At 40.8% G+C, this 23,498-nt stretch overlaps 1 protein-coding gene across 7 annotated transcripts in view; it reads right to left on the bottom strand.

Annotated features, from left to right (window-relative positions):
- The window catches only part of ARMC8 (armadillo repeat containing 8), a 112,099-nt gene extending 91,978 nt beyond the window's left edge, over positions 1-20,121 (bottom strand). For 3 of the 7 annotated variants that reach the window (XM_023187841.1, XM_023187848.2, XM_023187847.2), the window contains exon 1: positions 19,774-20,121. In XM_023187841.1, coding sequence (XP_023043609.1) covers positions 19,774-19,818 — 45 coding nt within the window. In that variant the 5' untranslated portion in view covers positions 19,819-20,121. Of the gene's footprint in view, positions 1-18,846; positions 18,978-19,773 lie in introns of all 7 variants that reach the window. The other 4 variants (XM_023187842.2, XM_023187845.1, XM_023187843.1 and 1 more) reach the window with 4 other exon arrangements.
- Between the last annotated feature and the right edge of the window lie 3,377 nt (positions 20,122-23,498).

Genomic DNA, 23,498 nt, shown 5'->3' with positions numbered 1-23,498 from the left:
GCTTCTTTCAAGAACTGGCTTTGGAAAATGAGGAAGAGTGTACCAGGATGGACAAGGAAAGAAAGAATCAATGTCACAATTATTGCCATAGGGCATGCGAAGCCAACACAAGAAAACAATCAGCAAGTATACTAGTTGCTGGCACTGAAAAGAACAGAGGATACAGAGGCAACCACAGGACGTAAAACACAAAAAGCTAACCAATAGGTGGCCCGTAATTGGATATTTCACATTGCCTTTTGGTCAAAGTTACATGCTAGATGCCAAAGAAGGTGTAAGAGGACATTAAGGCAGAGCTTCGCGTTTAAGAAGCTTAATATCTGAAAGGGTTGTCACGTATACACAAAAATAATCATATAAGTTGCTCAGACAGCAAGCAAGCTGAAGGGATATGATCACTTATTTAACCTTATCTTACTCTACGCTTTTGTCTAACATATTCATTTATCTGTATAGGACAATTCTGATATTTCACTGCTTTCCCTTGTAGATCAGGTCACCTCTCCCCTCCCAGTCCTCTTCTCTCTTCTTTCAGAAGGCAGCCTAGAAATCTAAGAGGCAGGGAGAGAAGGCAATTTGTACAGATATTAAATGGGTTGGTAAGAGAAAGAACATCTAAAAAGGTGACATTTGAGCGAAGTCCTGAAGAAGGTGAAGGAGCAGACTGTGCACCCATCTAGGGGTAGAGCTTAAAGGCAAAAAGAACAGCAAATTCAAATGCCCTAAAATGAGAAGTATCTGCCATAATCAAAGAATACGAGGCCATTATAGCTGGAGCAGAATGAGCAAAGGAGAGAGCAGCAGGAGATGAGGCAGAGAACAGGGGCCAGATGGTAAAGAGCTGTACCGTCCAGTAAGCCAGCCTCTAGCCTCATATGGCATTTGAAATTTGAAATATGGCTAGGAAGTGAATTTTGTTTATATTTTAAACTTTAATTAAAATTAAGAAACCAATACTGGATTCAGCTATTTTAAAACTTTTAAGAATGATTTGGAACTACTTGGGTATATGAGTCTACATTTTCAACTATAAACTTTATGACACCTAAATATGAATCCAGTATTTCCAATAAAAATTTAGCATCCAAATTGCATAAACTACTCATCAGATGTTGAAGACTTGCTATTTTTGAAACAAATTTCATTAATAACTTATTACACAGATATGCTGAAATAATATTTTGCTTTACTGGTTTAAATAACATTAAAATCAACTTCACTTGTTTCCTTTTTACTTTAGATAGCTTCGCTGCTAGAAAATTTTAAATTATATATGTGGCTTGCATTTTTCTATTGGATAGCACTGGTATAGAACTTTGTTGGTCATTGTTAGGATTTTGATTTTTATGGTCCAAGTTGGGAAGCCACTAGAAGGTTTAGGGAAATAGACACACGATCTGTCTTATGTGTGTACTTATCTTATGTTTTGTTTGTTTTATTTTTAGCAGAGATAAGGTCTCAACTTTGTTACCCAGGCTGATATCAAATTCCTGACCTCAAGCGATCCTCCTACCTCAGCCTCCCAAAATGCTGGGATTACAGGCATGAGCCACAATGCCTGCCCTGACTTATGTTTTTAAAGAATCACTCTGGCTGCAATTTAGGAACAGACACGTGTTGAGAACGGGAAGGGATATAAGACAAAAGTAGGAAGACTAGGAAGGAGGTTATTTCCATCATCAGTAATGCTATTATTTCACAGATGATGGTAGCATGGACTAGACCAAACACTGTGAAAGATGTATTCAGATTCCAGATAAGTGCTGAAGTTATAAAATGGATAAGCTGTTAGACTCGATGTAGGGTATAAAAGAAGAAAGGAGGCAAGGGTAACACTTATTTCCCAGAGCACATAAAAAGACTAAGTTGCTGCCGGGTGTGGTGGCTCACGCCTGTAATCCCAGCACTTTAGGAGGCTGAGGCGGGCAGATCAAGAGGTCAGGAGATCAAGACCAGCCTGGCCAAGATGGTGAAACTCCGTCTCTACTAAAAAAAGACAAAAATTAGCCAGGCATGGTGGCGCATACCTGTAGTCCCAGCTACTCGGAAGGCTGAAGCAGGAGAATCACTTGAACTCAGGAGGTGGAGGTTGCAGTGGGCCAAGATCATGCCACTGCACTCCAGCCTGGGTGACAGAGTGAGACTTCGTCTCAAAAAAAAAAAAAAAAAAAAAAAAAGACTGAGTTGCCAGTTAATGAAATGAGGAAGACTGTAGGAGGTTTGGATTTGAGTGGGAAGATCAAAAGTTCAGTTGTGGACATGTTAGGATTGAGAATCATATTAGACACCCAAGTAAAGATGTCAAGTTGGCAGTAGATATGTAAGCCTAGAGTTTAGGAAAAAGTTATGGGCTAGATGTGTAAATCAGAAGTTGTCGGCATATAATGAAATTAATTAACTAAGGGAGTGATCCTGGATACCACAAGACCTGAAGATTCTGCTCTGGAGTAGTCAAACAAGCAGCCAGTATAGAGTGAAGAAATCCAGGATGTCAAATCAAGGGGATATTTCAAAAGCGGACTAATCAACTATGTCAAATCCTAGTGATGTGTAGCTAAGATGATAATTAAGATCTAACCTTTCAATTTAGGAACATGGAGGTGTTCACTGATCTTGACAACAGCGGTACAGTGGGGCCAAAGACTGCTTGGAGAGGGTTTACGAGAGAATGGGAAAAGAAGAACCAGAAAAATTAAGTACAGTGAAAAGCCTTCTTTCAAGCCTTCTTTCAAGGCTTTTCACTGTAAAGTGGAGCAAAGAAATATAGTAGCTAGATGAAGAAGCAGACTCAGGAGAGAGTCTATTTTTTGAAGACAGAATAAATTAGAGCATGCTTATTCATCGATGAAAATGTTTTAATAGAGAAGAAAATTTGATGCTGCATGAGGAGGGGGAGAACTGTAACAATGTTCATGAATAACTGAGGGAGAATGGGATTTACCAGTCAAGTAGAGCATTTGTAAGTACAATAACAAGAGGGAATTATACAGCCAGGTGTAGTGGCGGGTGACTGTAATCTCAGCTACTCAGGAGGCTGAGGCACAACAATCACTTGAACCAAAAAGGCGGAGGTTGCAATGAGCCAAGATCGTGCCACTGCACTCCAGCCTGGGTGGATATGGTGGTGAGAGCTTGTGAAAGTTCTCTTCAGATTACTTCTATTTTTGGAAAGTAAAAATAGAGGAAGAAATGTGAGTGGTTTGAAGAAAGAGGAGAAGGAATAAGACACTGAATGGGCCAGGAAAATGTACCAGGACTGCCAGAGAGCAATAAGGGGCTTACTGAGGCTTGTGATTATAAATTTGACAGGAAACCCATCAGCATGGCTGTGTTTTTCTCCAGCTACAATTAAATGCACAGAAGCAGCCACGAATAAGAGAGCTGGGGAGACGTTTGAAGTAAATTTATTCAGGAAAACAAAAACAGCAACAGGTAATGAGTTGTACTCCATTGTGGAAAAGTATTATGTGGAAGCAGTTTTCCTTTTATTAAGGTGACTATCTGTGATAGGCCCCAATGATCTCCACCTCCTGATATTCACGCCGTCATGCAATCCCTCGCCTTGAGTGAGGACTGGATCTAGTTCTAGCAAATGCAGTGCAGCAGAGGTAATAAGATGCCATTTCAGAAACTTCCAAGTTCTCCCTGCTCCCTCCCTTTTTCTCTAACAGAAACTAGTTGTCAGGCTGTGGAGTTGCCCTGTGGAGAGGCCCACATGGCATGGAACTAAAACCTGCCAACAACCACATGAGTGAGCTTAAAACTGAATTCTCTCTGAACTGAGCCCTCAGATGACACTGTGACTCCTGCTGACACCCTGACTGCACACAGAGATCTTGGGCCATAGGCACCAACTAGGCCACACTTGTATTACTAACCTACAGAAACTAAGATAATAAATGTTTTAAGCAGCTAAGTTTTGGGGCAATTTGTTACACAGCAATAGATAACTTATAGGCCTTTAAATTTATCATCCAAATCAGGATAATTTTAAGAGTGAAAGAGGGCATCATTAATAACTGTCACAGAATAAGACGCATAAAATACGATTGTTGGAGACAAATTAACCTGTATAATCCCACCTTTTGTTTGTCTTTAATAGTGCAAAAGACGGGCATGGTGGCTCACACCTGTAATCCCAGCACTTTGGGAGGCCAAGACAGGCGGATCATGAGGTCAGGAGATCGAGACCATCCTGGCTAATACAGTGAAACCCAGTCTCTACTAGGAATACAAAAATTAGCCGGCCTTGGCCCAGTTACTGGACGGAGACTATAGGCAGGAGAATGGCGTGAAACTGGGAGGCGGAGCTTGCAGTGAGCCGAGATTGCGCCACTGCACTCCAGCCTGGGTGACAGAGCGAGACTCCGTCTCAAAAAAATAAAATAAAATAAAATTGCAAAAGAAAAGTGGAAAAACTTATAGATAGCTCAGGAAACTAGTCAGATGTCCTAAAAAGGCAAACTAGAACAGGTTCTGATTGTCCCTCTGAATAAACTACCCATGACTAAAGTGAATTTAAACCATTGCCTTTTGAAAAAAATTTATTCAGGAAGGGTTTAAACCCCAGACTCGTCACGAATAGGATTTAACTCAAAAAATAGGAAAAATAAGTGTTCAACTCAAGTTTTAGGGTAAAACTATTAGTTTATTAGACAATGAAGAATAAAAATTTGAAGACTAATAGGAAAATACCAAACTTATTTCAATAAAGTCTTGCTCTGTGTATATTTTATTAAAATATAGTGTTCTTTATTTCTAACATACTCAGACATCATGTAGTAGAAAGAACAAATAATTTGGCATTTGAAGACTTAGGTATGAATTTTAGTTTTACCACTCACTAGCTATGCAACTTTGGAAGAAGGTAAAATTTGAGACTGTTTCTTCAATTATAAAATGGTGATGTTATCACATGTCTCAGAGTGTGCCTCAAATGAGGTATCACACAGAAAACCCCTTTAAACTGTAAAAGTATCCTGAAATACCGATTTTCAGGGTAATTCTATTTCTGTACAAAGAGGGTAATTTGCTTTGACAAGTGTACTAATAGTTCTCTTAGTTATTCACATTCATGGTTAAAGCTAAATTATTCAAAGATACCCATCCTCAACTGATAGCAGCTTACTCTCAAACTAAGCTAAATACTTAGCAAAAACCAAATATACTTGTTTAGTATGTTCTAGTTCATTTTCATATCTACTTATTCATTTAATTCATTTGCTGTTTAGAAATTAAAATAGCATTACAATTCCCAATGAGGAATTCTGACCCTAGACAAAATAAATGTTTAAACTAGTGGTTGCTAATCAAAATTTAATATGTCAATTAATCCACAAACTACTAGGAACTTCAAGATAAACTGTTCATAATTCGGCATTGTGAGAGAAAATCCTGGTTTGGGAAGAGATGAAAGAAACAAACACAAAAATAGGATGTTTGAACTCTACAAAAATTTGATTTTAAATGAAACTCGAATTGCATCATTAATTTACCAGGAATTAAGCCATGTTCTGGTTGTAAATGGAGTTCCTTACCCTCAGGGTTTTGTAGTACAGAAAGGAAACACCATGTAAACAAGAAAGTTACAAGTATAACCACACTAAAGTGATTTAGTGTAATCATAAAAGTAAACACAATGTAAAAAGAAAATTGAAGATATCGTTGAAGTTAGGGACAAGATGGAAAATAATCTCTGAGAAGTAAGGATAAGTAATCTGAAAGACTAATATCAATCTGCCAGGTGAAAAAGGGAGGGGGGAGGTCAGGCGCAGTGGCTCACGCCTGTAATCCCAGCCTTTGGGAGACTGAGGCCAGGGCCGATAGTGAGGTCAGGAGTTCAAGACCAACCTGACCAATACGGCGAAACACCGTCTCTACTAAAAATACAAAAATTAGCTGGGTGTGGTGGCATGTGTCTGTAATGCCAGCTACTTGGGAGGCTGAGGCAGGAGAATCGCTTGAACCCGGGAGGCGGAGGTTGCAGTGAGCCAAGAGTGCGCCACTGCACTCCAGCCTGGTGACAGAGCAAGACTTGGTCTCAGGAAAAAAAAAAAAAAGGAGTGGGAGAAGACAAGGACTCTAGGTAGAGAGCACAACACATGCAAGAGCTCTAAAGCAAAAAGGTATTTGAGAAAATGTAATTTAGTATTATGATGATATAGTATACAGTTGAGAACACAAAATAATGCTGAAGTATATTTTTTAACCGAGTTGGTCAACAAATATTTAAACAGCTATGCAGGTACTATTCTAGGCAACTAACATTAACAAAAAAAAAAAAAAAAAAAAAAAAGGCCGGGCATGGTTCATGCCTGTAATCCCAGCACTTTGGTAGGCTGAAGTGGGTGGATTACCTGAGGTCAGGAGTTCAACACCAGCCTGGCCAACATGATGAAACCCAGTCTCTACTAAAAATACAAAATTAGCTGGGCATAGTGGTATGCACCTATAATCCCAGCTACTGGGGAAGCTGAGGCAGGAGAACCGTTTGAACCCAGGAGGTGGAGGCTACAGTGAGCCGAGATCACGCCACTGCACTTCAGCCTAGGTAACAGAGGGAGACTCCATCTCAAAAAATAAATAAATAAATAAAAGCCCATTGAAGACTGTACATTTCAACAAAGGGAGAAAGAGAAAAAGCAATAAACATAATAAATAAGTGATATCATATATTAAGGGCTAGATACAGCACGGAAAAAGTGTTTAACAGCACATTTTGTTTCCAAGTCCTTCTACTACACACTCTCACACACTGGAGGGGAGATGGAAGTGGAGGTGAGAAAGGGAAGAGTGTATGCTAAGACACACACATCACTCAGAAAGCCCCATGCTCTCAGCAGTTCTAATCAGGATCCATTTTGTAAGTCTGAAACATGATTTTGGCTGTCACAATGACAGCAAATGCTACTGATATACAGTGGGCAAAGACTAAAGATGCTAGATGTGCTGGGACAACAGGCATACATCCCCCAACTTTCCACTGTCCAGTCATGAAGGCAAAAAACCTAGAATTGAATTCCATTTTACATATAAACACAAAAGTATGTTTTGTACCATTTTAATGTACAATCGATTTTCCAAGAATGTAATTCATGTGAATAAAGAAAAGGTGGTATTTTGTCCTGGTAGGAATTTTACCAAAAGTCATTCATTTCAGAAAGTCACACAAAAACATCATTTATTGTATTTAAGTAAACATTACAACACATCTATATCATTCTGCAGTGTAACTGTACATTCACAACAAAACTATGTATATTTACGAATATACTGTTACTTTCTTACTTCTGGTATAGTAGGACCTGAATTTACAGGTTCAAATAATATTATAAATTAGCTTCATGTCTTTCTCCTTTATTACAGTTGGGGCATTATGTCAACTTTTTAAAAGTTACATGTGAGTACAGTTAACTTATCTATGAATGCCACTTCAAGATAGTCAAAAAAGTGCCACAAAATATCTATTATAAGTAGAGTGTGTGAGTCTGATAGGGTTAGGAAACCACAAACTGAAACAACTCAACCTTCCGGTCAACTGGGAGCCCCAGAACCTCTTTCTATTCCTAAAACAATGTGAAACCAAAATTTGATTTTCTGATACCTCCAAAACCCTCAGTTCAAAAAATACTTCCTTCTGTCACTGTGACAATTTACTAAATGCCAAATAAGTACGCTGTTCAGATCAATCACAAATTCTCAATTATTCATTTTAAAGCCCAGTGACAATGTATTTGTACTTGTCCCTAGAGAGATCAATCCAGAATATCAGACACCAGTACTTTAAAAGCAATATTTTACTAAATTGTGCTTCAATTTCAAACAACATGACTTCCCCTTTGTTCTAGATGCGTTCTCATGAAACCATGAAAGACACAAAACATAACTGTCTAACTGCTGCCTGAAGAGTTCTGGTGATGTGTACTATTTCACTGCCAAAGTTAATTTCACTATTAAACAAAAACAAAACTAATTGTTAGGCAATTCTTTCCTAATCTTGAGGGGAAAAAATCTGCCTCTACTTGGAACAAAAAAGGGTAACAGTATCAACAAAGACATACCTTTGACTTGCAAACAGCTATTGTGTCCTTCTTAGGTATTCCAAAACTCCTACATTCCAATTTCTCTCCAAAAGGAGAAAAAAAAGTAGAAGAAAATACCCAAATACTACCCAAAACCCAAGATTTTGATGTAGACTTTTTTGGTTTTATTTTGTTTTGCTCTTTGTATTCTGGCAAACTTCTAGCCCCATTAGAACGTGATGAGATTTAAAACATTCAATTCCTTTTAAAGACCCCTCGTGTACTATTTTTGTAACCAACTTTATCCTTATTCATTATTTGGTATGTCAAGTTTCACTGCATCCTCCCTCCCAAGACTAATCAAAGCTCTGCATTTCTGTAGCCTCTAGTAACTTCGGAAAGTTTCTAAAATGTTATTTCACAGTGTATCTGGGCCTCATTAGTGTAGAATGTAACATACTATGGCAACTGAGATTCCTAGAATGGAATCTACTTTAATTTCACAAACACACTCATAAAAACACTAAAATATATAATTTTAAAATTTAATATACTTGTAGAGCATAAGAGGTAAGCCTGAATTCTCAGTAAAGACCAAAAAACAGACTTCACATGTTAATTTATTAAAAATAAACAGTAAATTAATCACTGCTTATCAAATTTGAAAATAAAACTCTAAAATATAAGGCTATGCGGTTGGGCACAGCGGCTCACGCCTGTAATCCCAGCACTTTGGGAGGCCAAAGCAGGCAGATCACAAGGTCAGGAGATACAGATCGCCCTGGCTAACACGGTGAAACCCTGTCTCTACTAAAAATACAAAAAATAAGCCGGTTGTGGTGGTGGGAGCCTGTAGTCCCAGCTACTTGAGAGGCTGAGGCAGGAGAATAGCTTGAACCTGGGAGGCAGAGGTTGCAGTGAGCTGAGATCATGCCACTGCACTCTAGCCTGGGTGACAAGAGTGAGAATCTGTCTCAAAATAATAATAATAATAATAATAATAATAATAATAATAATAATAATAATAAAGAATATACAATATAAGGCTATACACACAATTTTGTTTTTAAAAAGTACAAGTTTGGAGATCTGACTCTGATACTTTATATTACAGTTGGCAACCCGGCCTCTCCAGTTTTCAGTTTTCCTCAATAAAAAATGACAAGAATGAACTAAAGATTATCTGCAGGTTTCTTCCAAGAAAAGATTCCATGATTTTATACTCGAACAAAGAGGGATTTTCTTTTTTCATAACAGAAAAGCCAGGGCACAGTTAGATTAAAAGGGATATGAAGAACAGCCTTTACTTTTTCTGGAGTTTTTTTTTGCTTGTTTGGCTTTTGCCCCCGAGAGACAGGGTTTTGCTATGCTGCACAGGCTGGTCTCAAACCTCAAACTCACAGACTCAAGTAATCCTCCAGCTTCAGCCTACTGAGGAGCTGGGACTACAGGTGTACAGCACCACATCTGGCTCTGTAGTGAGTTAATGTGATAATGCACTCTCATTGCCCTTGTAAACTATTAAACATTGCCATAAAATGATTGATGGTCACAAGAGTGAAAGTAATTTTGCATTCATGCTTCTAATCAAGCACTATGATGTTTACCCTTTTAAAGTATGGTACAAATCATAAAGAGCTATCTGAGTCTAGAAGATCTTTAACGTTTCTTCTCACTATTAAATTCAATTTATTTACTCTTCACTGTAGATGAGAATGCCTAAACTGAGGGTCAGTAAAAGATATTTCTGGATAGAGTAAATGAGCTAAGAACCCATGGTGTGAGATAGCATAATCTGAAAGTCCAAGGGAGCAAGAACTATCTCTGGAAAGCACATGCAAAGTTACAAAAATGATGAGGAGTTTTACAAAGACTGAGATATCCTCTGGATTGGTTGAGGTTCATTTATATGCCTCCCAAGGTGATAAGATGGCCCAAGAAGTCCACTAGGATGTATTTAAATGACAGCTTCTCAATCGTGACATAACAAAGTGAGGCTATTCAGATATGGGTGAGGTGTTATCCTGGCCCATAAGAATAGTTGAAATTATCATCCAAAATTGCTGTCATGTAATTACTTGGAGATCCTGGGTATCATCTTTCACGGCATACCTTTGAAGTAGTATTGTCCAGACAGGCCAGATGCCTTCCTGATAAAAAGGGCTTTATTTGCTTCAGATTCTTAGAGGCAGTAATAGCCTTGCCTTGGAGCTATCCATGGTGCTTGCCTCAGACTCAGCCCATCACTTGCAGCAGCTGGTGCATTCGCTTTCCTATTACAGGGCTGCTCAAGATGTATCTGACCAGTCACCCACACTGTGGCCTGTGACAATCATGGCAATATCACAGGCCACCCCGAATCTGTCTCTTTCACTTTGCCTGTGCCCAGACCCACAATCACCTTACTTTGTAGTTTGTTTGGATATCCAGATAGCCCAGCTTTGCATCCCAGGCCTGCTACACAAAGCCCTTTCTGTGGACAAAGTACACCTTTTGGGAGATTATTGGCATACTCTGGGTAAAAAATTACAGCTCCTCGGAAATAATTCTCACATATAATAGCTCATGAGTTTTAATACCTTATTGCTACAATATTTACCATTCCAAAATGATTTTAAATGATTTTAAATTTTGCTTTTTTTTTTTTTTTGAGATGGAGTTTCACTCTTGTTGCCCAAGCTGGAGTGCAATAGCGCGATCTCATCTCACTGCAATCTCCGCCTCCTGGGTTCAAGCAAGTCTCCTGCCTCAGCCTCCCAAGTAGCTGGGATTACAGGCACGCACCACCACACCTGCTAATTTTTTGTATTTTTAGTAGAAACAGGGTTTCACCATGTTAGTCAGACTAGTGTTGAACTCCTGACCTCAGGTGATCTACCTGCCTCGGTCTCCCAAAGTGCTGGGATTACAGGCGTGAGCCACCGCACCTGGCTTTTGCTACGTTTTCTTGACTCACACTGGGACAAGTAAAAAAGTTAATTCTGGAGTGACTTGTGGGTTTCAGTGAATCCAGCAACCTCTAGAAATTATGCAACTATTTAGGCATATGTATGTTCTCCTGGGAAAGCAGGTGTTGAGATTCTCATCCTTAAACAGCTAAGAACCCGAGATCAATACAATGATGATGCCAAAATAATGATCACTACCCCAGATTTAGGCACTCAACCTTTATATCCAACTGACTACAATTTGGCATGTCCAAAATGAAACTCATTTTCCTACTTACTACTGTAACATATTCCTCTCCTAATTCTTACCATCTCAGAAGATGATACCACCTGGCCAAAAAGGCATAAATCCTGTGAATCATGCTTGATTATAATGATCATCATGACTCTTTCCTTTTCCTTAGTCTCCCTTATCCCATCAATCACCATTAGCTTTCTGAAAGCCTAAGAAATTCTTAAAAACACCCCTAAGGCAAAAGAAGCATGTGTTCAATAACCACTTTCCAGGTGGTAAAGACCTCCCAATATTAATAGATCTTATAGGTTGAAAACTTCCCATTGGACCGCAACTTTCTGCCCAGGCTGGAGCGCAGTGGCCGGATCTCAGCTCACTGCAAGCTCCGCCTCCCAGGTTCACGCCATTCTCCTGCCTCAGCCTCCCGAGTAGCTGGGACTACAGGCGCCCGCCACCTTACCTGGCCAGTTTTTTGTATTTTTTAGTAGAGACGGGGTTTCACCGTGTTAGCCAGGATGGCCTCGATCTCCTGACCTCGTGATCCACCCGTCTTGGCCTCCCAAAATGCTGGGATTACAGGCTTGAGCCACTGCGCCCGGCCAACTTTTTATTTTTAATATAAAGCCTAACATGTTTCATCATTCCTCCTTCCTCTAATACCTACATTATGAATATGCTAGAGAATGTAACTCTTCATTCTTCTGAAATTATGGAATGTGTCAAAACAGTTTTTCTTCAACAAAACGACAAGTGGCGGGAGTGGGGGGCTACTTCTGTAAAACTACTCTTATTTGGAATACCTTTAATTTCTATCTCAACAGTCCCAGGGATCATAGCACTACTGTCCAGTGAAGGCAGCTGCTCTCCAATTTTCAGAGAATAACAGGAGCTTTGTTTTTTTCATGTAATACCGTATCTTTACCCAGAAGTCAATAGGACAGATGGTACTGCAAAAACAAATGCCAAATCAGAATTGAAAAACATACAAGTCAGAATCACTGACATTCCTGTCTGCTGACAGTATTTTAAAATTTAGTGAGAATAGGAGGTGATAAGAAGGCTAGGTCTCAAAAGTAAAATCTGAAGACCCTACATAAATGTGTTTGATTCTTTACAGAGTTTAAAAGACTTTCTGAACATGCACTATCTGAATTTAGGTGGCAGTCTTTCCTTAAATACACAGCAAGATGTCCAGAAACATACAATGAGCACCTCTCATTTTTCACACACTGCCACTAAAGATTAGAAAGTTCACATTGATTCATTGGTGAATTTATTTTTATTTTTTTGAGACAGAGTTTTGCTCTTGTCACCCAGACTGGAGTGCAACGGCACAATCGCGACTCACTGCAACCTCCACCTCCCAGTAGGTTTCAAGTGACTATCCTGCCTCAGCCTCCGGAGTAGCTGGATTACAGGCGCCCGTCACCAGGTTTTTAGGAGGGACAAGGTTTCACCATGTTGGTCAGGCTGGTCTCGAACTCCTGATCTTGGGTGATCCGCCTGCCTAAGCCTCCCAAAGTGCTGGGATTACAGGCGTGAGCCACTGTTCCTGGCAATTCATTGATGAATTTATTTTAGGACAACCTACTGACATACCCTGTGCTTATTAATGCTTTGTAAACTAATGGCAAACTTTAAAATGTGCTGTACAGATTTTATTTTGCATTTATTACTAAAAACCTAGGGAGGCCAAATTTTTGTTTACAGGATAGTAGGTTCAACTTCACAGCAATTTTTTTTGCCTAATTATTGCCAGTTATTGATGTAAGAGAATAAATCATTAAGTAGCTATAGGCAATGCCAACAATATGCTTATAATTGTAAAGAACAGAACAAAATGAAGGAATATCCAGACTTGGAATACCCTATATAGTTCTAACAGCTGCTTGTCAAAAAAAAACATACTGGTGGCTGGGCGCAGCGGCTCACACCTGTAATCCCAGCACTTTGGGAGGCCAAGGCAAGCAGATCGTGAGGTCAGGAGATCGAGAACATCCTGGTTAACACCGTAAAACCCCTTCTCTACTAAAAATACAAAAAAATTCGCTGGTTGTGGTGGCGGGCGCCTATAGTCCCATCTACTCAGGAGGCTGAGGCAGGAGAATGGCGGGAACTCAGGAGGCGGAGGTTGCAGTGAGTCGAAATCGCACCACTGAACTCCAGCCTGGGCTACAGAGCGAGACTCTGTCTCCAAAAAAAAAAAAAAAAAAAAAAAAAAAGACATAACAGCACTGGGAAAGGATTGTAAAGAAGACAAAAGTCAACAAGTGCCTCAGCTGTTTATAATAGACTACAAAACGATTCAAAGACAATTTGTTGCCTTACCTCTCTACCATTACAAAATGACCAAAATTAAAAGCAACCATCTTTTAACAGGGTCTTTCACAGAGCGTAAGTTTTCATTTTGATAAAGTCCAATTAATTTTTTAATAAGTAATGCGTTTGGTGTTATGTTTAAAAGTTATTCACCAAGCCCAAGGTTCTGCAGATTTTCTCCTGTTTTATTCTAAAAGTTTGATTTTATGATAAAATCTATGATCCATTTTGAGTTACTTTTTGTATAAGGTATGAGATCAAGATTCATCTTAAACTGTGGTTAAGAGGATGAAAAGGCCAGTTACAGATTAGAAGAAAATATCTGCAAATACTTATCTTACAAAGGACTCATATTTAAAACATATAAAGAGCTTGTGGCTGGGGACGGTGGCTCACGCCTGTAATCTCAACACTTTGGGAGGCCAAGGTGGGCAGATCACCTGAGGCCAGGAGATTGAGACCAGCCTGGCCAACATGGCGAAACTCCATCTTTACAAAAAATACACACAAAAAATTAGCTGGGCATGGTGGTGCACGCCTGTAATCTTAGCTATTTGGGAGGCAGAGGCCCAAGAATCTCTTGAGCCTAGGAGGCAGAGGTTGCAATGAGCTGAGATCACATCACTGCACTCCAGCCCAGGTGACACAGCAAAACTCTGTCTCAAAAAATAAAATAAGCCTGGCGCGGTGGCTCACACCTGTAATCTCAGCACTTTGGGAGGCTGAGATGGGAGGACTGCCTGAGGTCAGGAGTTCGAGACCAGCCTAACATGGTAAAACCCCATCTCTACTAAAAATACAAAAATTAGCCAGGTGTGATGGCAGGTGTCTGTAATCCCAGACACCTGGGAGGCCGAGATAGGAGAATCACTTGAACCTGGGAGGCGGAGGCTGCAGTAAGTTGAGACTGGGCCATCACACTCCAGCCTTGCCAACAAGAGTGAAATGCATCTCAAAAATAAAAAAAATTTAAAAAACAAACAAACATACAAAGAGCTTTTAAAACACCACAGTAAAGAAGCAAACACTCCAATTAGAAAGTGGGCAAAAGGACGCGAAGAATTATTTCACCAAAGAGAAAATATGGATGGCAAATAAGGAAGATTTTCAGGCCAGGTGCAGTGGCTCACACCGGTAATCCCAATACTTTGACAGGCTGAGGCGGGAGTATGGTTTACACTTAGGAGTTCGAGACCAGCCCGAGAAACATGGTGAAACCCCATCTATACATGGCCAGACATGGTGGCACACGCCTGTAGTCCCGCCACTTGGGAGGCTGAGACAGGAATGCTTGAGCCCAGGAGACAGAGGTTGCAGTGAACTGAGATCACGCCATAGCACTCCAGCCTGGGTGATAGTGCAAGACTGTCTCAAAAGGATACGTAAGCCTGTAATCCCAGCACTTTGGGAGGCCGAGGCAGGTAGATCACGAGGTCAGGAGATTGAGACCATCCTGGCTAACACGGTGAAACCCTGTCTCTACTAAAAACACAAAAAATGAGCTAGGCATGGGGGCGGGCGCCTGTAGTCCCAGCTACTTGGGAGGCAGAGGCAGGAGAATGGCATGAACCATGGGAGGCGGAGCTTGCAGTGAGCCAAGATCGCGCCACTGCACTCCTGCCTGGGCGACAGAGCGAGATTCCGTCTCAAAAATAAAAATAAAAATAAAAATATTCTCAACATTATTAATCATTAGGGAAATACAAATTAAGACCATGATGAGATACTACACATCTACTAAAACAGCTAAAATAAAAAAATAACAGTATCAAATGGCAATGAGGATGCAGAGAAACAATGTCTCATACATTACTGGTAGAAATGTAAAATGGTACCACACCACTCTGGAAAATCTTGTCAGTTTATTTTAAAACTAAACATGCATTTACCATATGATTCTGCAATTGCACTCTTGGGCATTTAACTCAGAGATATGAAAAGTTATGTCCTCACAAACCTGTACATGACTGTCCATACTACGTTATACTAGCCAAAAACTAGAAGCAACCAAAATGCCGAACACGTGAACGGTTAGACAAGTTGTGGTACATCCACACCATGAAATACTACTTAGCAATAAAAAGGAACAAACTACTGATACATGCAACAACGTGGATGGATCTCAAAAGTATTATGCTGAGTGACAAAAACCAATCTCAAAAAGTCACATACTGTATGATTCCACTCATATAACATTATAGAGATGGAGAACAGGTTAGTGGTTGCCAGGAGTTAGGGATACCTGATGGGGGGAGGGGCTGGGTACATGGGACTATAAAAAGGGACTATGAGGGAGATCTTTGTGGTAACAGAATAGTTTTGTATCTTGACAGTGGTGGTAATGGTTACACAAATATACATGTGATAAAATGATACAGAAATAGATACATACTTATACCAAGATCAATTTCCTTGTTTTGATATTGTATTGTAACTATATAAGATGTAACCTATGAGGGAAACTGGGTGAAACGTACACATGGACCTGTCTGTACTATCTTTGCAACTTCTTGTGAATCTATGTAATTATTTCAAAATAGACGTTTTTAAAAATGCAATCGACATAATTCAAAAGTATAGAAAAAATGGGAGAAATGTATGAATTTGTTGAAAAGGGTGAGCTGTAATGCTAAATGCAAACCAAAGACGGATGGGGTGGTCACGGTGCAGTCTAAAAGACGGCTGGAGAGTTTGTCCAATCCTCCAAAATAGACAGTTCAGTCAAACAGTTACTGAGTACCTAGGATTTGCAAGACAAAGTGTTACTTCTGAATTAATTTACTCTCTAATATGACAAGACAGAGTATTATTAAAGACCTCTGCAAAAGCAGTTCCCTTTGCCTTGTTTGCTTTTCTTCTTTCACTTTTTCTAGTTAGTACTTATTTATCCTTGAACTCTCAGCTCAGTATCACTTCTTCACGGAAACCTTCCCTAGTTCTTCTGATTGCCCTCCATATTAGATCAGTTTCCTCTATGACATGTTTGAACAGCACCCTATATACTTCATTCATAATACTAATCACCATTCACAAACTGTGTGATTATTTGATATTTATTTTTCCCACTAGGCTGACATTTCCAGAAGGAAAGAGGTCTGTGTAGCTTACGGCTGTATTCTCAAACTCAACACCATGCCTGCCCAGCAAATGGCAGAAGCTCAAAGTAGATGTACAGAATACATATATACAAAGCTAAAATTCATATGTACAAATGAGTAAGAAGAATAAGATTTACTGGAGTTTGGAAGAATCCTGTATCACTCTACCCTGAGAAAGCCAGTTTATAAAGGATAGAAGGCTCATGTAGAAGATAAAGAATCTCCGCCAGGTGCTGTGGCTCATGCCTGTAATCCCAGCACTTTGGGAAGCCAAGGTGGCTGGATCATTTGAGGTCAGGAGTTTGAGACCAGCCTGGCCAACATGGTGAAACTCCGTTTCTACTAAAAATACAAAAAATTAGCTGGGCATGGTGGCGGGTGCCTGTAATTCCAGCTACTCAGGAGGCTGAGGCAGGAGAATCTCTTGAACTCAGCAGGCGGAGGTTGCAGTGAGCCAAGATAGCGCCACCTGCACTACAGTCTGGCCAACAAGAGCAAAACTCCATCTCAAAAAACAAAAAAGAAGATAAAGAAGAAAATAAAGAATCCCAACTCTGAAGCTGAATATAAACTTGGGCCTTTGGGCAAAATAAACTCAACAAAGAAAAGAAACCGAGGAGCAGCTGTGCAGAGTTCTTTAGTAAAATTAACGTAGACATTGGACTTGCACTGAGAGAGTAAGACACTAGAGACAGTAAAAATAAACTAAAAGGACGCTGTGGTAGTGCAGGCACAAAACAACAAGGTCCTGAATGAGGACGGTCATGGGAACAGAAAGATATGAGAAACACTAAGAATAAAGAAGCAACAGAGCTTAACAACGGATAGATATAGGGGGATGAAAGAAGGAAGAACCAGAGATTATTCAGGAGGTTTAACAGTGACTCATCAGTAAAAGATAATACCATTAACAGAAATTGGGAAGTCGTAACTAATTCCCCTTAGGAGAAGGAATGTGCTTTGTTGGAAGCGATGGGTGTCATCCACACACAATTTAAGATACAAGACTAGATGTAGAAGAAAGTCAAGGTTGGCAATGTAGATGTGTGAACTGATCAGTTAAGGTTATAAGAAAATCAATGAGATCTCCCAAGGAGAAGGTATAAAGAGACTCTAATGGAAATCCTTTAAAACAACTTGAAGGCCTCTTTGCTGAAACTATGTTTATCAAGTTACAGCGTCATTCAGACTATGAGCTCCTTAAACGCATTTCTGATCTCATCCTTGCATTCTCTAAGGTATACAATGCAGAGCTTGTACATAACTGGTACATTGTAGCTTATTAAAGGAATCAACCATTCAAGATAATTTCTGATGAATACTTCCTGTTCTAGTTTGCGTTTCAAAACGTTGTGCTCTGGGTAGTACTTTGAAAGGTACAGGTTTCACTTTAAATTAGTAAAATCAGTGAATTTAAACATTTTAAATCATTTATCCAAAAGCTCCTACTTCCCAAAAAAAAAAAAAAAAAAGCCCTTAATTAGACTAGGGCTAAAGGCAAATCGTAAATAGAAGTATTGATAGAAAATACTCTTCAAGAAGTTTTTGAATAAGCAGAAAATATTATTTACCAAGGAAGTGAAACAAATGAAAACTTTCAATCATATGCATTACACAAGGTGACAACATCCAAAAAGTAAGCTTCAGGTGAACTGAGGAATAAATGAAACCTAAATGCATAATTAAAGGGGAACTGAGAACAGCCAAGACACACACTTTTTTTTTTTTTTTTTTAACATAATAAGGTAAAAGTCATTAGCCTGCACTCTCACAAAATATTCCTGGGCATTACAGTCAGTGATGGAGTAACAAGCTAATCTGATCTAATACTTAGGTAAACGGTATTTCCTTAGTTGCAGTTTAAAAAATAAGAAAAAACGACTGCTAAAATGGATCGGGGGGAAAATCTGTTGACAGCCTCACAAAATTAAATTATTATTGTACTGACAACTTAAGCCTTTTCAAGGTTGAGGTCTGCCACACTGCTCTAACCCTGAATCATAAGCAAATGTCCTAGGTGCTTTCAGATAGGTGAGTGTTTGTGGGACAAGTCAGAGAAGAGAAAAGAAACCGGTTGTAGTTACAAGACTCTAGGAACCCGACAAGTCATTTATAATCCAACTACCCTCTCAGTATCAGACGGGCTTCCACAAGTCTAAAAGATGGTCAATCAGTATTTGCCTGCTTGTTTCCAACAATAGCAAATGAACCATTGGTAAACTGACCATTCTCAGAGTCGGACAGCTCGAATTTGTTGCAAAATCCTTCGAAGTTATCTCCCAGTAACTTTCATTCCTGGTCCTGGTTCAAGAGCAACATAGTGAAAGGTGAAAGTCGTCTTTTTCTTTAAAAAAAACTTTTTTTAAAAAAAACAAAACAGGTTTTACTTCCTCGCATGTCAATACGTTCCCTTCTTTCAACAATGGGGAAATCTCTCCCCCTTTTCCCCCCTTCAATGTTTGACTCCCCTTAAAGAAAAACGGAATACCAGGCACAGGGAACATAGAGTTCCTTTGACTCAGGGCCGGGACCTCTGAGCAGAGCGGAGGAAAGGGGCTTAAATAACCACACACACTAGGAAGAGTCGCAGCTGATACGAATCACCATTGCCAAAAAGCAAACAGCTTCAGCCGGTGCCCAGGTGCTGGGACGCAACAGAAGTCGCACAGACTTGGCCTGGCAGCTCTGAGGAAATGGGGGCCAAGGAGCCTGCACCTCTTCTTGCCAAAGCCCGGGAGAGCTGAGTGGGCTTTCGTTCCCAGGCCGGCTGCAAGCCCGGCGCTTCACAAGGCAGAGCGCTCGGCCCCCGGGAAGCGGCATCGCTAAGAGGAAGGCTCAGTGAAACGCTTGGCAAAGTCCAAGCCGCGCCGCCGGGCCAGTTGTCTGTAAGCCCAGCTACCCCGCCTGCCAGACGCCATCCTGGAAACCCGCACCGGCAGGAGCTCCCGGAGTTGGAAACGTCTTTGGCTCGGCCGGGGTCCCCTCTGCCCATCTATCCCGCCTGTCCACCCTCGCTCACTCCCTGGCCCAAGACTGAGCCGGGGACCACCCCAGGGGGTGGTGCCCAGGAGGCACACCACGCTTGGGGGAATGGTGGAGACCGGGATGGGGCTCCCTGGAGGGCGGGCGGGCGGCCGCAGCGGGTCACTCACCGAAAGGACGCTCATGCGGATTGGGGTCTCCAACAGGCACGCCATCTTGAGCCTTCCCACCCGGCTGCTGCAGGCGCCGGCGCGGGGGCCGGCACTTTCGACAGCCAACTATTGGCCAACGCTAGGCATCGCTCCCTAAAGACAGCCGGATAGACGAGAACTGGTCACGCTCTGGACACCGCTCAAGTACCAGAAAGGCCCGCAGAAGAAGGGCAAAAGGGAATCGCGTGAGGGGCTGTCCTACGAATCGTTCTCTCAGAAACAGCAGCTACTCTGAGCCTTGTTTAGAGGTGGGAGCGGGCAGCGGTTTCCGCATGCGCAAAGATCTGCCGGCCCCACCTGCCGCTCGCGGTGGGCGGGGCCCCAGAGGCGGAGTCTCGCCCTGGCGCTACGAGCTCTACCGACTGATAAATTGCAGTTTGTGGGTTCCCGTATTCATGTTTGGAAAAAGTAGTACGTAGAGCCACACACATAGTTTGAAGTTCACTTTTATATTCATTCTCTCTCTCTCTGCACCAAACTCCCGGCGTCGTTATCTCCATTTTATAGGTGGGGAAATTGCGATCCCAGAACCTTTGTCAACCATAAGAGTGATTGTTTCACAATCCAATACAGAAGTGTGACTTGCCTTAGCTTGTGTGTCGGCCTCATTTATTCTGGTGTAGTGTTGAGAATAGCCAGAATGCTTGGGCTTCTTCCTAGCTACTTCTCAGCTGCTTTACCCTGGGCAAGTTATCTAACCTTATGTTTTGAGTTTCTTCATCTGTAAAATAAAGGTTAATGAGGATAAAGGAGTCAACAAATGTGAAGCGCTCAGAAAAAACCTAGAACATGGAAAGCGTTATACATATGTGTTAATATTTCTCCAGCTTCTGAGTTAAGTGGGGAAAATGGGGGCAAATATCTAAATATTTCACACTAAAACACTCTGATAACCGAAGCCAAATAGAAGTATGCTTTTAATTATAGTTGATTAATTCAGCTGTCCTACTACTTTGTGTGTGTGTGTGTGTGTGCAACACTGCCCTTGACTTGGTTGGACAAGTTTCACCTTCGTACTGCTTGCAACCAGTAAGGTTTTCACAGTAGGGTTGCAATTAGCCTATTAACATTACTTGTATTCCTTCCATTTCTATAGCCACACCCTAATTCAGGCTCTTGTAACCTCTCACCTGGACTAGAGCAAAAGCCTTCCAACTGGTCTTGTAGCCGGTAGCCTCTCCCTCACTTTGCTCTTCACTGTTTTCCTGTCTTCCTCCTGTACTTGGTTTCCAAATTTAGTGTAGCATTTATCACCCCTGTTTATGGGTCTGTGTTCCTTAACAAACTGTTGAGTTCCTGGAAGGCAGGAATTTTATTTTAGGTAGTCCTTCTGCTATAATGCTATTTCCGAAACTTGGGTAATCTGTACACCACCTACACGATCTTTGCCAATCTGCACCTAGGTATTATTATTCATTAAATACTTTTATTTAAAGCCAATTTCAACTCATTAAAAAATTTTGGCTTTATCCGAAACCACAATACTCTGTGAACTCAAGTTTGTTGTGCTCCTTATTTTTATTCTAGTACACATTAACTACAAAAAGTTTAAATGTCCATCCATGGACCACCTAAAATCACATCATGCACTGCATACTGCAATGGGGCAGAGCATAACCCTAATACATAGCATATAGAGTCATTACTACTGTATTTGATCCACACTCCATCCATTAGCTCAAGGAATACATCCTCCAGGAATCGCCTCCCCCAGGCATGGGTTAGATACCCGTTCCCCTATGCCTTCTACTTCACTTTAATTGTAGGGTGATTTTGTTGTTGTTAATGGTTTCCTTGTTTGTCTCGCTATACACTTCAGGACAGGCACTGGGAATTTTATCCTCTAGGTTGTCTGTCTCAGTACCTAGCACAGTCACTTAGTAAAGGTTTGTTGAACGAATTTTTGGCTTAGTTTGAGCCTGGGATGAAGATTTGGGTGCATGTAGTTTATATAGGAAGTGCTTTCAGGGAACAAAATTGATAGGTCAGGGAGAGTGAGAAAACAAAGAAGAAATATTCAAGATAATTGTCCATTATTGATACCACCGTTTATTCCTCACTCACCTCTGACAAACATACAGAATACCTCTCTGGATTGTCCATCTTGAAGCTACAGCATTTATCCATCAATACCATCCTGTAATGGTTGAGGATTTCCCTAGGGCTATTAACTCCTTGCCCTCCTGGATTATATTTGTGCCCAAAACAGAACGGGCTTCCTTAACCTGACACAAAAAAGCAGAGTCTGCAGGTTTCATCTTAGGGTAGGATATAGGCAGCATAAATCTGAGCTTGCACAGAACTTACTGCTGCTGTGGCTGAAATAAAAGCAGGGAGGAGCTAGAAATGTGACTCAAGACATCTCACACCTACCTCTGTTATCCATGCTTTCCTGTTTTATATCCAGAAGGCTGACATGGACATTTTACAGGAAGAAAGCATTGAATAGCCAACTCCTAAGCTTGGAGATCAGAAATCTTTCTCCCAGTTCAAATTTTGCTGATAAATAACTTCAGGTACACTCTAAGTAATGAGTAGAAATTGGAGGATAAAAGGAATTTTTGATTCAGCCTCCATGTGACGATAACAAAACAGTCAAGGCTGGGTGCGGTGGCTCACACCTGTAATCACAACACTTTGGGAGACTAAGGTGGATGGATCACCTGAGGTCAGCCTGCTTAATATGGTGAAACCCTATCTCTACTAAAAATACAAAAATTAGCCGAGCATAGTGGCATGCACTTGTAGTTCCAGCTACTCAGGAGGCTGAGACAGGAGAACTGCTTGAACCCGGAAGGTGGAGGTTGCAGAAAAAAAACAAAAACAGTTAAATTTGGCACTGTGGCGAGGAGAGTGAAATATCTATGCTGACTACTCTGCAAACAGAAATGAAACTTCTCCCTGTCGTTCCATGACTCTTAGAGCAGCATTAATTTCTGAAAAAAAAAAAAAAAAATGACAACAAAGTGTGAGTTTAACGAAGAAAAAAATGAAATGCCAAACAAGCCGTAGCTGGAAAAAAATCTGAAAAATCTTTATAAATATCTATGTGGAACTGCCTAAGATGAGAAACAAAGCCAGAGAGAAATATATCTATACAAAAATAGGAAATTTACAGTGTAGGAAGATAGGTATAACCCAAAACCTGAATGGTCCCAAAAGGAATTTAGAAGAATCTTTAAAAAGACTTAAAAACAGATGAAATACTTTAAATAAAAAAGAAAATGGACTGACAATAGTATAGAGGAGATACAATGCAGTTCAACAGACACTAACTACAAGTTTTCTTGTGAATGCACTGAACTAGAGTTTTGAAGTGGAAAAAAAGACATCGTTCTTGCCCTCAGCAGACAGGAATAAAAGTGAGATGTGGCCGGGCACGGTGGCTCAAGCCTGTAATCCCAGCACTTTGGGAGGCCGAGACGGGCGGATCACGAGGTCAGGAGATCGAGACCATCCTGGCTAACACGGTGAAATCCCGTCTCTACTAAAAATACAAAAACTAGCTGGGCGAGGTGGCGGGCGCCTGTAGTCTCAGCTACTCGGGAGGCTGAGGCAGGAGAATGGCGTAAACCCCGGAGGCGGAGCTTGCAGTGAGCTGAGATCCGGCCACTGCACTCCAGTCCGGGCGACAGAGCAAGACTCCGCCTCAAAAAAGAAAAAAAAAAAAAAAAAAAAAAAAA

This window comes from Piliocolobus tephrosceles, chromosome 2 (assembly GCF_002776525.5).
Source record: "Piliocolobus tephrosceles isolate RC106 chromosome 2, ASM277652v3, whole genome shotgun sequence".
In the NCBI taxonomy this organism is placed as follows: domain Eukaryota; kingdom Metazoa; phylum Chordata; class Mammalia; order Primates; family Cercopithecidae; genus Piliocolobus; species Piliocolobus tephrosceles.
This window is presented reverse-complemented; position numbering and strand designations above follow the sequence as displayed.